The sequence below is a fragment of the Trichoderma evansii genome (assembly GCF_050947405.1).
Source record: "Trichoderma evansii strain SZMC 28006 chromosome Unknown GGI43scaffold_4, whole genome shotgun sequence".
NCBI lineage: Eukaryota > Fungi > Ascomycota > Sordariomycetes > Hypocreales > Hypocreaceae > Trichoderma > Trichoderma evansii.
The window spans coordinates 692206-706373 of NW_028145202.1; the positions used below are offsets into that span (position 1 = coordinate 692206).

Below are 14168 nucleotides of genomic sequence, written 5' to 3' on the forward strand. Positions count from 1 at the left end.
CCACTCTAGGGCACCCTTGAACTATTAATATTCATGGTTTTTGAATATAATAAAAAATTCAACTAGTAGTATCTCATGTCCATTGTCTAACAATAGCATCTAAATAATTTTGATGGTCTATCATTCTCAGTTTATGTGTCATCGTCTATCTGCTTCAAAGGTCGTGTAAGGTTTATATTCCTATCAAGAACGATCGACGTTCTGAGGCGCTCGCCGAAATGTCTTCTCTCAAGATGTCAAGACTATGAGGTTGAACATTTCACTTATAGCCACTTGACGGGCCTTCTTTCATCTACGCCCTAGTGCGTTTTAGAATTGGGCTCATAATGAATGAATCGCAGTTCTTCGTCACATCCACTCAATGGAACAACTACGTGACTTTGACAAGTTTGACATTCCAGAATAGTTACGATTCGGTGGCGATGTGCCAAGGCCGTGTTTTGGGAATAGCCCATACGTAGTATCTCTGGAATTTACAATGATTTGCTACATGTACACTTCTTGCGACAAAGAATGAAGACCATCTCTTTCATCTTTACCGTTAATTTTCCTGCTTGCAATCTTTCGAATTCGGCGAAATTGCTCTACACAGGCTGCGCATGATAGGCTAGTAGATCTTCAAGCGGCGGTGTCTATTTTTGTTATATTTTTGCCCCAGCGAACGAATCTTCGACTGGCATTATAAATTCGCTATATTCAGATATTTCTCGTTTTTCTCTAAGTCTTCTTCTGTCAGACTAACTGATACGTGACCCCCAACGAACCGGCTAGTAGAACATCGCCTACTTTATCTAGTACGGAGTGCTTTATAGCTAAAGGCACTATTCTCGTAGTCTCTTGATTAATATAAAACTACTTTCCTACCTCATTGGGAGTTCCTACCTCATTGGGAGTTCCTACCTCATTGGGAGTAGATAGCCATGTACAGTACACATGATATGACTTTTGGTAGCGAATGTGAATATGTAGACTAAATAATCTTAGCACGCACTATCTTCTTTGGCTAAATACCCATAAAATTATGGTGCCCCGGCACTATGTAATTTGCCAAAGGGTTTTCAAGTAGTAAAAAATCATGAATTAAATGGCGATCTAGCACGATATCACTTTATTGATTTATGCCGGCAGATCGCGCACAAATTCACCTCGCTCATTGTATTGGATCTAGGGTAAGAGCTCTCGCCGCACTTTGAAGCTGATACGCGATAGAACGCACGGACCACATAAATTTCTTGCTGCCCCACTATCCAACCATTGTAAATATCAACGACCTTTTTTTTTTTTTAAATTTTTTTTTCCGTCCTTCCAATTGTAAATCTTCAACAGACGAGATTTCATTATCAAGCATGCCTGCAGGCTGACAACCTGGCTATTGCTTCCGTACAAACTAGGCACATTGCAATCATGGAGACATCCAGAATTTTTGTAAAAGGCCTCCCGCCTAACATTACGGAGGCGGATGTTCGGAAGCATTTTTCAGCCAAGAATCGCGAGATCACCGATGTCAAGCTGATCCCTCAGAGGCGTATCGGCTATGTCGGCTACAAAACGCCCGAAGATGCTCAAGGAGCAGTCAAGTACTTCAACAAGTCATACATTCGTATGTCTAAGATATCGGTCGAGCCAGCCAAACCCGTAAGTGCAGCCCGTGATCTCGCCCACGATCTGTAAACAAACTGGGCCAAACTTGTTCTAATGGAATGATAGATCTCAGACCCAGCCCTTGATAGAAGCCAGCGATCAGTTCATTCCGATGCGCATGTGGCGAGCAACCCTCGTCCCCATCTGAAGGAGGAGGGTGATTCTAAGAAGCGGAAGCGAGAGGATCTAGATGAGTCCGATCCCAAGCTACGAGAGTTTCTCCGCGTGATGAAGACGGGCAAGGGGGGTGTCCTTGCGGATGAAACAAATCCTGATGCCGACATGACCGGGCTTGCCACTGGTGGAGAGGCTCTTATTGAAGAGGGCGAGAGTGATAACGAATATGAACAAATCCCCAAGAGACAGGAGAAACTTCGCAAGACAGATCCGTCTGAGGCGAGTCGAAGTCTGGTGATGAATCAACGACTACCAAGGGAGATGGCTTTGGATCAGGGTGTTCAATCTGCGGCAGAAGCAGCTGTAGCCGACAGTGTGAAACCTCAAGAAGCCGAGGAAACTCCTCAAGCGTCAGTTGATGCAACAGATGACGATTGGCTAAGGTCACGGACAAATCGATTGCTAGATCTGGTTGACCCTGACGACCTTCCCCAACCTGCCGAACAGGCAGCTGTTGATGAGGCCGTGCGAGATAACGGAGACAACACTGACATACCGCATTCCTCTCATGAAGTCGTCAGTGAAGATGCCCCTGACCAAACCAATGATCAGGGGGCAGAGGCTACTACTGGTACAGATGATGCGATTTCAACTATCATGCGGACGTCTCGGCTTTTTGTCCGAAACCTTCCCTATACTGCTACGGAAGAAGATCTCCATCAGAAGTTTGGAGAATTTGGCACTTTACACGAGGTAAGCTGATGATCTTTTTTTTTATATATGTTTCTTTGTGGAAAAAACAGGCAACGTGATGAATCCCAGATAGGGACATCTTATGCTTCTGCATGTGATGAGAACCCGGGCGATTATTTTAGTAGATGCTTCGACCTTTCTGATCTCCTGTCCATATTTCAAAAGATGCTTTTTGTGAACTATCTATATATTGTTGGACAGATGACTAACTTGGTCAGGTACATTTGCCAACCAATGCTTCTGGAGTTCGCAAGGGATTTGCGTTGGTGCTCTACGACGATTCATCTGATGCTGTGAAAGCATTCCAAGCTCTCGATGGGGTAACTTTTCAGGGGCGAATTCTGCACATCATTCCTGCCGAAGCAAAGAAGCTTCAGGACGAGTTTGGAATGTCGAAATTACCCCTGAAGAAACAAAACTTGATTCGCAAAAAAGCTGAGGCATCAACAAGCGTTTTTAACTGGAATTCATTGTATATGAGCCAGGACGCCGTTAACGCCTCAGTTGCAGCGCGTTTGGGTGTCTCAAAATCTGAAGTGCTTGATCCCACATCTGCCGAGGCGGGTGTCAAACAAGCTATCGCAGAAACGACAGTCATTCAGGAAACGAAGGCTTTTTTTGCTTCCAACGGCGTAGATTTGGACGCCTTCAAATCGCACAAGCGTGGTGGGACGTCCATTCTCGTTAAGAATTTCCCGTACGGTACTTCTATGGAAGAACTCCGGAAGATGTTTGAGGAGTGTGGCCCAGTTCTCAGAGTTCTGATGCCCCCGACCGGCACCATTGCCATCATCCAATTCGCCCAGTTGAACCATGCAAAGGCCGCATTTGGCAAGATGGCGTACCGTCGAGTCAAAGACAGCGTCCTTTTCTTGGAAAAGGCGCCAGTCGATCTCTTCAAGAACGCCTCCACTCAGGATCAAGCTAGCCCGCTTGGGGAACAGCGTACGGGGGTCCAGAAATTGAGTGTGGATGATTTGCTGTCAAGCGGCGATAAGGTAGAAGAGCCTGCGGAAACCGCATCGCTCTTTGTCCGCAATTTAAACTTTGCCACGACAACCAACAGACTGGCAGAAGCTTTTGAACCTCTCGACGGATTCGTCTCAGCTCGTGTCAAGACAAAAATAGATGCCAAAAAACCTGGCCAGACCCTCAGCATGGGCTTTGGCTTCGTAGAGTTTCGATCTAAGGGTCAAGCTCAGGCTGCTCTCAAGACCATGGATGGCTACGTCTTGGATGGTCATACGTTGGGTGTCAAAGCCTCACACAGGGGGAACGACGCCGCAGAAGAGAGACGTCGGGAGGACATGGCTAAAAAGGCTGCGGCGCAAAGAACCAAGATCGTCATCAAGAACCTGCCTTTCCAAGCCACAAAGAAAGACATCCGGACTCTATTTGGTACTTATGGCCAACTTAGATCTGTCCGCGTTCCAAAGAAGGCAGACTATACCGCAAGAGGTTTTGCATTTGCTGATTTTGTAACCCCTCGAGAGGCAGAGAATGCACTAAATGCATTGAAAGATACCCACCTTCTCGGGCGGCGACTAGTATTAGACTTTGCTGCCGCCGAGGCTGTCGATGCTGAGGAAGAGATCGAGAAGATGCAACGCAAGGTAGGGGGCCAGGCCAATAAAATGGCCCTTCAGCAGCTTACTGGAGGAGGGAGGAAAAAGGTTACTATTGGCAATGACGAGGATGAACTTGAGGCTTAAGGTAAAAAGGCAAAGCAAAACTATATTCACTGCCTGTGTTGCACTGACAAGGCTGAGCTGTGCCCTAGCCCACGCTCTATTGAGCATAGGAAACCATCCCTTGGCAAGGGGGGGCGTGTCCCATTGTCGAACTTCTGCAACGGCTCTCTCCATGCGCATCGCGTGGGGTCATCAGCTGTCCGGGATCTTCAGCGAAGAATTCAAGTTTCGCGATGCCCAGGGGCCGTTGCCGCGCTGTGTTTGGTGTTAATATCGTTCTACATACCTGGAGAATCGCACCTGAGATGATCTGGTGCGCATGTGTCTGGGGAGAGGGTGGGTGAGACCATGGCGTCCTGGCCCCGCCTTCAGACTCCCTTGCATGCCCAACGCCGCCCCTCGTAACAGACCTCACGCTGCCATGTGCTGGTGGGTGTCCTAGCTGTGCTTCATTGGCTCATAGAAGTGGTTTCTTGGACGTAGAGTAGCCGCCCCGTTAAGAGATGCCTGGCCGGGTCCCACCCCCGCTGCGCCAGCTCCCATGTCACATCTTAGATGCTTTGCAGATGGATGAAATCTTGATAGCTTAGAAGCATGTATCTTTCTTGGGTTGGAGGGGCCAAAAGACAAGCTGCTAACCACCCCCGTCCTCCCCTTTGTCAATACAATCCGTTGGCCCTGCCCATATACCCTCCCGAGTCTCGAGTCTATATGTTATCGACTCTCTCCTTAGGAAGACATGTTCGTTCCAATGGCAGTTCTTTGCCTCGTACAAAGCTTACACTTATCCCACCATTCCACGTCCCGAATTCCTTCCCACATTTCTTGTCCATCAGGCTCTGCTTTTTTCCTCATCAACGGCTTAGTCTGTGGCTTTTGGGTTGGAGCTGAGCTTTTGAACATCTCTTTGTCGGGCATTCCTTGCCTCTCATCGGGCCTCTATCATGCCATCCATCTACCAGCCAAGGCCAGTCCTCCCCTCACAGGGGATCCCGCACGCTCCAGAGTATATGGACGCAAGGCGAAGCGTTAACGGTGTTCGCCAGCCTCTGCGGGAGGCCGCTGGCAATGCTCAAGCACATAGCTTCAATAGCAATATCCCATGTTACCAGACTCCTCCGGTATCTTCATTACCGCCAACTATTCCCACTCATATAGTTCCATCCCAATCTTTCGAGGTTCTTTACTCTAGGTTTCAAGCACCTCGTCATCAGCCCCGGCAAACTCGCAAAGGCCGACAGGAGATTAACCCTCTCTACTATTGTCCTGCCTTCAAACAGTACCGCAACAGACAAGCTCATAAAGATACTCAAAAAGACAAAGGGGGCGTTTGGCGACGCCCAGAACTTGAAGATGCCTTTGTCGACTGTAAGTTGCCTTTATTTTATTTAAGTTCACTTCCTCAGGAAGCTGACAAACGTCATCTAGCGGTACTCCTCATGCCTCACATGGGCCGGCGGAAGTTTTCCATGGCTGGAAAGCTCCATGGCCGGAATATGCTGATCAGCGAGTACATCTTTGTTATCTGCGTAGAGCTCCTGGGCAGCAAAGAAATCTTTCGCATCGACAACAGCAGTGACAGCATTGAGCAAATGGGACGCAAACAAGTGTCCAGTCACATGCAAGTAGTCAAGAAATTTTTCGAAGATTTACGATGCTGTAGGTGCATTCCATATTCTTGTGAAAGCTGACTGGCTTATTGACATCTATTTCCTACTTTTAGTTCATTTTCTTTTTCCATCTGAAGAGAAAAAGGAACCTGGATCTACTAATTCTGACGATTATTACGATGAAGAGGAGCAAGAGTCGTTCAAGTCCAACCCCATCTTGACGGCGTTGGCTGAAGGCCGGGTACCGGATGTGAGACCAAACTACGACTACTTTAAACAGCTGTTGTCGCTGCAGGGATTGATCACTGTGCGCCCCAAAACATGCGAGCTCCTCGTGTCTTCGGCGGAGATTAAAATACGCGACGAAGTTGCGTATGACGCAAATAACATGCCCTTGGACCAGACATCGTTTCCTCATCTGAGCAAATATACCAATTGCGACGACTTCCCCGATGCTCTGGGTAAAGATGTCTTGCTTCATGAGTACACCAGGGCCCTGGACCAGGCTACATCAGCGTGTGTGAAGACTGTGACCCGACGATGGGCAAAGGATGCGCCGGCCATGTATGAGACACTAGACCTGCCAACTAGGGACCAGGACTGCCTTCTGCTGGAAATATGTTCGACCTTGGAGCTGCACGAACACGCAAAGTTCCCTTCTGGATCAGAGCTCACTGGATTTGTCGAGGTGGCCATCACGCAGCCTAACCTACAGCAACACCACTGGAAGTGCATTACCCGATTGACTCGACCAGATGAGCTGTACGGCGACGACTCAAAGCGCGGCGTTTATACCAATGAGAGCGGCATCCACCATCGAGGATGCAGCGACTCTAAAAATGACTGCAGCTGCCACATGCGGCCCCGGCAGGATATCCACGTGCCTTTCCCTGCTGTTGAGTGGGCCAGCATTTTGAGCACAGCCGTGCAATATCCTGATGTGGAGCACCAACGCAAGAAGGAGAAGCGACATGAATCTAAGAAGCACGATCTAGAGAGGACCGGCAGCAAGCGAAAGAGATCCGAGGACGAGGGAGATGCGGCTTCGTGGGGTCGCCGCGAGCCAACTGGCAGTGACTTGATCTGCAAGGTTGCCATGTATCAGGAGCTATGGTCCCGTGCGCCAGACTCATCGCAATGGAAGAAACAGGCCATCATCTTCTGGCGCTTCAACACTACAAATCAATGGTACAAGTATAACCCGGTCTTTAAGCCGTCAGGAACATCGTGGCGATGGCTGACGATCAACGACCCCATGTCAAAGTACCATCAGCAAAAGGCCTTGGTGTACCCTTCGGCCAACATGCCCAGAGATGTCGTCATGTCACCGACACCCAGCATGAGCCAGCAACTCACGGGCATCATGGCTGGGAACCTGAGTTCGGCATGGGATAGCGCTTCGGCCGTTGGGCAAGTTGCGCCAGTGCCACCACCACCTGTACAAACAAGCATCAACGTGTTTGACTTTCCGGGAGGACTGGCCACGCCGCCACCAACAGCGACCCTCCATGGTCCTTATGCGGGCGGGAGCTTTGATCCCAGTATCAATCCGGATGTGAACAGTTACTTGCCAACGGTAGGCACAACAGTGGCCGGGCCAGCGAGTGACCGGTCACACTCACTGTCGTTGGCCTCTGGGCCTTCGTACTTTGAGGGGCCAGCAAGCTTTGCGGTTATGAAGCCAATGTCAACGGCTAGCGTCAACGAGTTTCTAACCGCAACCACGGCAGCCTCGCTAGACCCGTCTACTCAACTTGTCTACGACGACGCGACCAGCATCCAGGGCTGGGACATGCAGCCTCTGGAGTGGCCCGGCCCACCTACCTCAACGCCCACGGGCAACGAATGGGACACTGCGCCCTCGGCGCAGCCCAGAGCGGATCCGGGCGACCACTCGGTGCTATGGAACCCAAACCAATGGCATATCACAGGTGTCGCAACACCATCATCTGCGGTTGGGGTTGAGCACGATGACAGCCCTAGATCAATGAAGAGGCGGCGGACAGAGCCTACACTAAACGCACATGTTCTTATTCCGGGTGATTGGTAGACGATTTCTAGAAAGACTACAGGTTACGGGATTTTACAGAAAAGGGATTAAGGCTTGGATAATGTTTTATTAGGGCGCTATGGACTTACGGAAGTCGTCTACGGCCGGCAAGAGAAAGCAAAAAGTAAAAACTGCAGGTGGATACCACATTGCCAGGAAGGGGACATGATACTTGAGTGATTAACGGCTAAAAGATTTATTTTGGGAATAAAAAACGAGGCGTTTGCAGTGTCTTGGGCTCCTTGGGCGAAACTTGGGTGGTAGGCCTATATTGGGCTGGGATTGGACAGTTTTTAGAAACAAGCACGAGTAATAATAAACATGTGTTGTGAGCATATAACCAGCACTGACGCAGTGATTGGGTGATAACGAAAAGCACCTTTGTTCAATGACAGGCCTTTTGCATCTGTGGCTGAACTTTTTGTTTCTCCAGCACGCCAATCAAGCAGTATAACACAGTGGGACGTGGGCAACAGATGACTGTTTGCGGCAGTAGTACGTAACATGTCTCACATGGGAAATCTGGATTTCTTCCGTGGTGGCGGAAGGATGAAAAGAAGAACCAAAAAAAAAAAAAAAAGTTCTCACGGGCTTGGACGCTTTGGCCACTAGCTGGATCAAAGATCAAATCCTATCACAAAGAAACGGGTCCATCTTCTCTCTAAGGGAATGGCAAGGCTAGTTGCCCCCTTTGCTTCCTCGTCTTCCTCTTCCGTGCCGTGTGTACGGGAACAAGTCTCAGGAACAGTGTGCCTTTGTCGACTATTTAAGGGAGGACCGCGTATATTGATTAAGGGAACCGCGTAAAGTGGTCTTGGGACGCGTTTGCGGGATACGTATATAAGATCTCGAATTTCCTCTCGTCCTTTTTCAGAAGGGACTATGAGGAATGAGGAGGAAGGGCAGGCATTTATTGACTGCGGTATTGAACAATAATTCTGCGAAGGAATGAGAGAGTGAGAGTGAGAGTGAGAAGAGAGGTTTGTAGATTTGAGAGATCGGAACTATTGACTGCTGGAGGGCATCTCGATTATCCCGAATGACTTTTGTCTTGTGATGGGTAGTACGAGCACACCAAGCGTTGATCACGTTGAGATGCTGCGCCGTGCCAAGAGGGTGCCAAGTTCTGTGACACATACTTGTAATAGATACTTATTCGGCGTGTTGCACATGTCATGTACGTACCTGCTTTCCTATTGGAGTAATACTGCCTTGGTGGTGAGATGTTGATCCTTGGATGCCTGGCCCCGCACCTGGAACAACGTTGTAAACAGCATTGCCTCTTAGCAAAACAAGCACTAAGCAGCATCTTTTTTGCAAGTTACCGCTTAGCCTTGTTGTTGGCTTCGGAGTCGAGCATTTCCTTCATCGTATAAGCGCATTGGCACTGCGGCGGCATGGGCGCCCCTACAGGGGTCTCGGCCAGTGTCATCGCTGTGCTGCGGCTCGCAACCACGGCCACGCAGTATCTCAAGGACGTCAAGAGTGGGTCGGCCGATAGGATTCGACTTCGAGACGAGCTCCGAAGCACAGTATGCCTTCTAGAGATGCTGCAGGACCGCTTGGAGGATTCGGATGGCAGCTTGGATGACTCAAGTACGCTGAAACCTCAGTCCATCGATTCGTTGAGCGGCGCGGATGGTCCACTGCAGCTCTTCGAGCACGTCCTAGAAGAAATTACCGCTGAGCTTGCGCCTCAAGATAATCTAAGACGGTTGTCACAGCCATTTACGTGGCCGTTTGATAAGAAGAAAGTGGCGGAGCTACTTGCATGCCTGGAAAGATTGAAAAGCCATTTCAACCTCGTCTTGCAGAACAATATTGCGTATATGACTCGTACTCGCTGTATTATAGATTAATTCGTGCTGATTTAGTATTAGAGAATTGGCGAAATCGGCGAACCTCAAGCTTGATAGAATCGTCGATCACGTAGAAAGCTCGGAAGCAAGATTTCGAGATGCAGATACGCAGAAGATCATCAACTGGCTCAGTCCATTGTCATTTCGTGCCAGACATCTCAGTGTTTTAGAAAGCGTGCAGCCTGGGACCGGCATCTGGCTGTTGAGACATGAGAAATTTCGTAGTTGGGTGAACAGCAATACTGGAACCCTCTGGTGTCCGGGCATACGTCAGTTAAATAAGCCAAATGATTCTTTTTTCTTTTATGTATAAGCTACTGACTCCAAATTCACAGCTGGAGCTGGCAAGACAAGACTCTCGTATGCGGCTTCGTATCATAGTTTCAACTTTATGTATAGACTACTGCTAACACTCTCACAAGATCTTTGGTCATCAACCATCTCGAACAAGAACCTCCCCACGCCCGTAGTTTCTGCTCATACATCTACTGCGACTATAGACAGCGCAGCAGCCAGTCGAGCGCTGTTCTCCTTTCGAGTATACTTCAGCAAGTCCTTCAAAGTTCTTCAGCTGAAACATTGCCATCTGAAGTAGCAACGCTGTATAGTCAGCATGAAAAATACAACACTCGCCCCACATTGGCGCAAATTACTGATATACTTGGCAAACTGGTTTCAACGTTTGAATCATTCCATGTCATCATCGATGCTCTCGATGAGTGTGCAGAGTCGAATGAAGAGGCTCTTCGATTTGTCACAGCAGTTTCTTCTCTAGGCTCATCAGTCAAGATTATGTGTACTTCGAGATCTTCTAGCAGATTTGACGGCTACTTCAGTGAAGCGTCTATAATAAAGATTTCTGCTCATAGAGATGATATTAGCACTTTTCTAGATGCATACATCCGAGAACAACATATACTCTCAAAACATGTTAGGAAAGACCCTACCTTGAAAGACGATATTATCAAAACCATCATCCAAGAATCTCAGGGAATGTAAGTTGAACACATAAACATAAAAGACAAATCATCTGGAAGAGTTGTGTTAATGGCGGCTATGATAGGTTCTTATTAGCAAAACTACACATGAACTCTCTGTCAAAGAAGCTTAGCTGCAGAGAGGTGCGATCTGCATTGAAAACTTTACCCAAAACTTTGGACGCCATGTACGCAGAGGCATATGAGAGGATAGAGAACCAAGAAACGGAATTCGCTGAGCTGGCTGAAGCAGTCCTATTTTGGGTCATTTGTGCCAGAAGAAATTTTACAGTCCAAGACCTGCAGCACCTACATGCCACGCGACAACTATCAGAAGGAGAGTTGCTCGACGAAGATGACTTACCCGATGGCGATATTTTAACAGAAGCTTGCAGCGGCTTGGTTATGGTTGATGCCGAATCGCAAGTCGTTCGTCTAGTCCATTATTCTGCTCAGCAATACTTTGAAGAATATCACAAACTATTGATAAAGAGGGCGCAACTTACCCTTACAAAAATCAGTCTGACATACTTGGCATTGCCTAACTTTTCCAGTGGCCCCTGCACAAACGATGCCGACATGTCTGTCCGTTTAAAGCAATATCCATTTCTTGATTACGCTGCCAAATACTGGGGTATAGAAATTATTCATATTGAGAACGCCGAAATTTTACCAAAGCTTGAAAACTTTATCTCCAATACTGCCGCGTTAGAGACTGCCAACCAAGCATGGAGTTTGAAGCCTAATCGGTATACACATTGGAGCCAAGAGTTTCCCAGAAATGTGCCCGTACTCGTATTGATCTCTGCTTTTGATGTATCAGATATTCTGAGATATATGGTATCAAAAGGTCATGCAGTTGACGACAGAGGGAGCGATGGAGAGACTGCTCTAATTCGGTCTGCTGCCTTTGGCCACGCTAATAACGTGAAAGTGCTTCTTGAACTCGGCGCCGAAGTAGATGCTCGAGATCATATGGATGAAACCGCGCTACAGAGAGCAGCAAGGTGCGGCTATGAGGATGTGATCAACGTATTACTCGGTAAAGGGGCAGATGTTAACCTGAAAGCCTCCGGCGATTGGACTGCGCTTATGTCTGCAGTTTCTAGCGTTAATATTGAAGCCGTCAAAATCTTGGTCGAGGCGGGAGCTGACTTTAAAGCTGAGACGGTATGGGGAGATTCAGCGTTGAGCATTGCAACTCGTAACGGTCTGGAAGCCATTGCCAACTTCCTCTCGGACCAGGGGGCAGTTCTCCCCAAGGGACCCGCTGGGCGTCGTGCCTCCATTATCGCCTCCCGCAAGGGCCTACACCAGCTCGTCAGAAAACTCACGGCCAATTATGATACTGTTGCCGACAGGCCACTGCAGCGACAAAGCTCGAGACTCATGGAAGGGCTCAATGCCATTCAAGAGGAAGAAATCGCTGCTTCTGGTATAAAGAGACCGGGGGCATCGGGGGCAGATTCCAGGGCAGAAGATTCCAGGACAGATGATTTCTTGGATGCCTTGGAAGAAACAAATTACAGCGTTGGTTTTTCTAAACGGTATGAAATGACCGAAAAACTTGGCAGAGGTCACTTTGCGGAAGTGTTTTTATGCTCAAATAGAGTGACGGGGGTGAGACACGCAGTAAAAGTGTGTACTAATGTAAATGACGATGCCGCAAAGCGAAAAGGTATCATTTTGGAGTTTAAGGCACTGCAGGTGTTCCAAAAGAATTCGCATCCGAATATCTTGAGGATTGTCGATCTATTCGCTGAGTACTCTCTCAAAACGATTTACATGGTGCTGGAATTGGCGCCACATGGAGAGCTTTTCAACTACATTGTGGCAAGGCAATTTCTACCGGAAGAACAGACACGAAAGATTTTCTCGCAGTTATTCTCTGCGCTAGAATTTTTGGTTAGTTTCTCTTTACGACTGACATAAAAAATGCTTCCACATATCAGCATCTAATTATAGGGGTAGCATAACTTGGGATGGGTCCATCGTGACATCAAACCAGAAAACATCCTGTTGCTGGAAGAAGAAACTCCAACCATCAAAATTGCAGATTTTGGGCTGGCAAAGAATATTGGCACCGACGCCGAAGCATTGGGGCTCACGACTACCCTTTGTGGAACACCGAGCTGTATGATACAATCTCTCTTGCATCTTACCAGTTCACCCCAGCTCATGAAACATAATGATTGCTAATATCTTGCTCCCAGACGTTGCCCCTGAGGTCCTTGAAGAAGCAAGAGAGCGAAAATACGGATTCTCAGTAGATATCTGGTCCTGCGGGGTCGTCATGTATATCTGCCTATGTGGGTTTCCCCCCTTTAGTGACGAGATGTACAGTAAAGACTTTCCATATACCCTCTCCCAGCAAATCAGAGAGGGCCGATTCGACTATCCATCGCCGTACTGGGACAAAGTCGGCGACCCGGCCTTGGATCTAATTGATAATATGCTGGTGGTGAATTTTAGAAAGCGGTTTACGGCCAAGCAGTGCCTGGAGCACCCCTGGATGCGGGAGGTGATGCCACGGATACTGCCAGAGCCGATCAGGTCCGCAAGCCCGGAACCAATGTGAAACTACTATGTACAGTAGTCGGATCTGTGTCTATTGGAGATGATTGATCGTCTTCTCTGACTATTGACGCCCTAGCCGATGATATAGCTTGGGGTGGAGAAAGTTGCGGATAACACGGCTTGCCACTGCCGCGTTGCCTGTTGAGGGGAGACTTTTTTTTTTCTTTGCATATCCAAGATGATGAGTTTATACCAGAAGAGGATAACGGTGTAATTATGCGGTAGTACTACCTGCGTAAGTGGGTTGGGTATATCGAGGCCGGACACTGCTGGGGCGCTAGATACTTGCGAGGAAGCAGCCGTTTATTTTGAGTACCACTCACAACTTTTGCCGGGAAATAATCTGCCTTCTACCTTGTCTAGGGCGTATTTCTAGGGCGTATTACTCGCATATGCTTTCATGGTCAGAGAGACGAAGCGCGGCAGCGGCTAAACGGAATGCTACATTGATATTGTATGAGTCGAGTCGCGTGTATTACTGAGCAGGGAAAGGAAGATTTAAGCGCCTGTGAGACAGGGTATACTAGAGCAAGGATTAAGGGAAAAACAATGAAACGAGATGCCGGACAAAAGCCGATTGAAATACAAATCGGGGCATTTGAGTACCAACTCTCAGGTATATGTGTCGCATCAGTATGATGGTTGTGGGGAGCCCGAAGAGTATCAGATGCGAATATGTGAAGCAGCAACTCATGCATGATGATGATGCAAACAATTCTGGCATTGAATCCACTGGACTCCATCAAAGAAGAGCCCGAAAGAAAATTTTGCGTATACGTCAGCTGGACTTGTGTGCCGCAGCCGAAATTTGCTGATCGAATGATTGCAAAGGCAGGTTTCTCGTTATATTAAAGAGTGTTTGAGGTCGAAGCCGGTCGGCAGCGGCGGCGAAT

The 14168-nt window shown here is 48.1% G+C and overlaps 3 protein-coding genes across 3 annotated transcripts; all 3 read left to right on the plus strand.

Annotated features, from left to right (window-relative positions):
* Positions 1-1404: 1404 nt before the first annotated feature.
* On the plus strand, positions 1405-4223 carry GGI43DRAFT_421149 (RNA-binding ribosome biosynthesis protein MRD1; the record flags this gene model as incomplete). The annotated part of the gene is made up of 3 exons (XM_083207906.1): positions 1405-1635; positions 1708-2511; positions 2730-4223. 3 exons carry the CDS (start codon positions 1405-1407, stop codon positions 4221-4223), a joined length of 2529 nt encoding a protein of 842 aa, XP_083063217.1.
* Positions 4224-4685: 462 nt separating this feature from the next.
* Positions 4686-8009, plus strand: GGI43DRAFT_286597 (uncharacterized protein). The gene is made up of 3 exons (XM_083201305.1): positions 4686-5570; positions 5631-5861; positions 5926-8009. Exons 1-3 carry the CDS (start codon positions 5147-5149, stop codon positions 7860-7862), a joined length of 2592 nt encoding a protein of 863 aa, XP_083063218.1. The 5' UTR covers positions 4686-5146; the 3' UTR covers positions 7863-8009.
* A 1123-nt stretch (positions 8010-9132) lies between these two features.
* On the plus strand, positions 9133-12832 carry GGI43DRAFT_397840 (ankyrin repeat and protein kinase domain-containing protein). Its single transcript, XM_083205160.1, has 5 exons — positions 9133-9687; positions 9743-9990; positions 10057-10081; positions 10144-10716; positions 10785-12832. Exons 1-5 carry the CDS (start codon positions 9260-9262, stop codon positions 12628-12630), a joined length of 3120 nt encoding a protein of 1039 aa, XP_083063219.1. The 5' UTR covers positions 9133-9259; the 3' UTR covers positions 12631-12832.
* The last annotated feature ends 1336 nt before the right edge of the window (positions 12833-14168 follow it).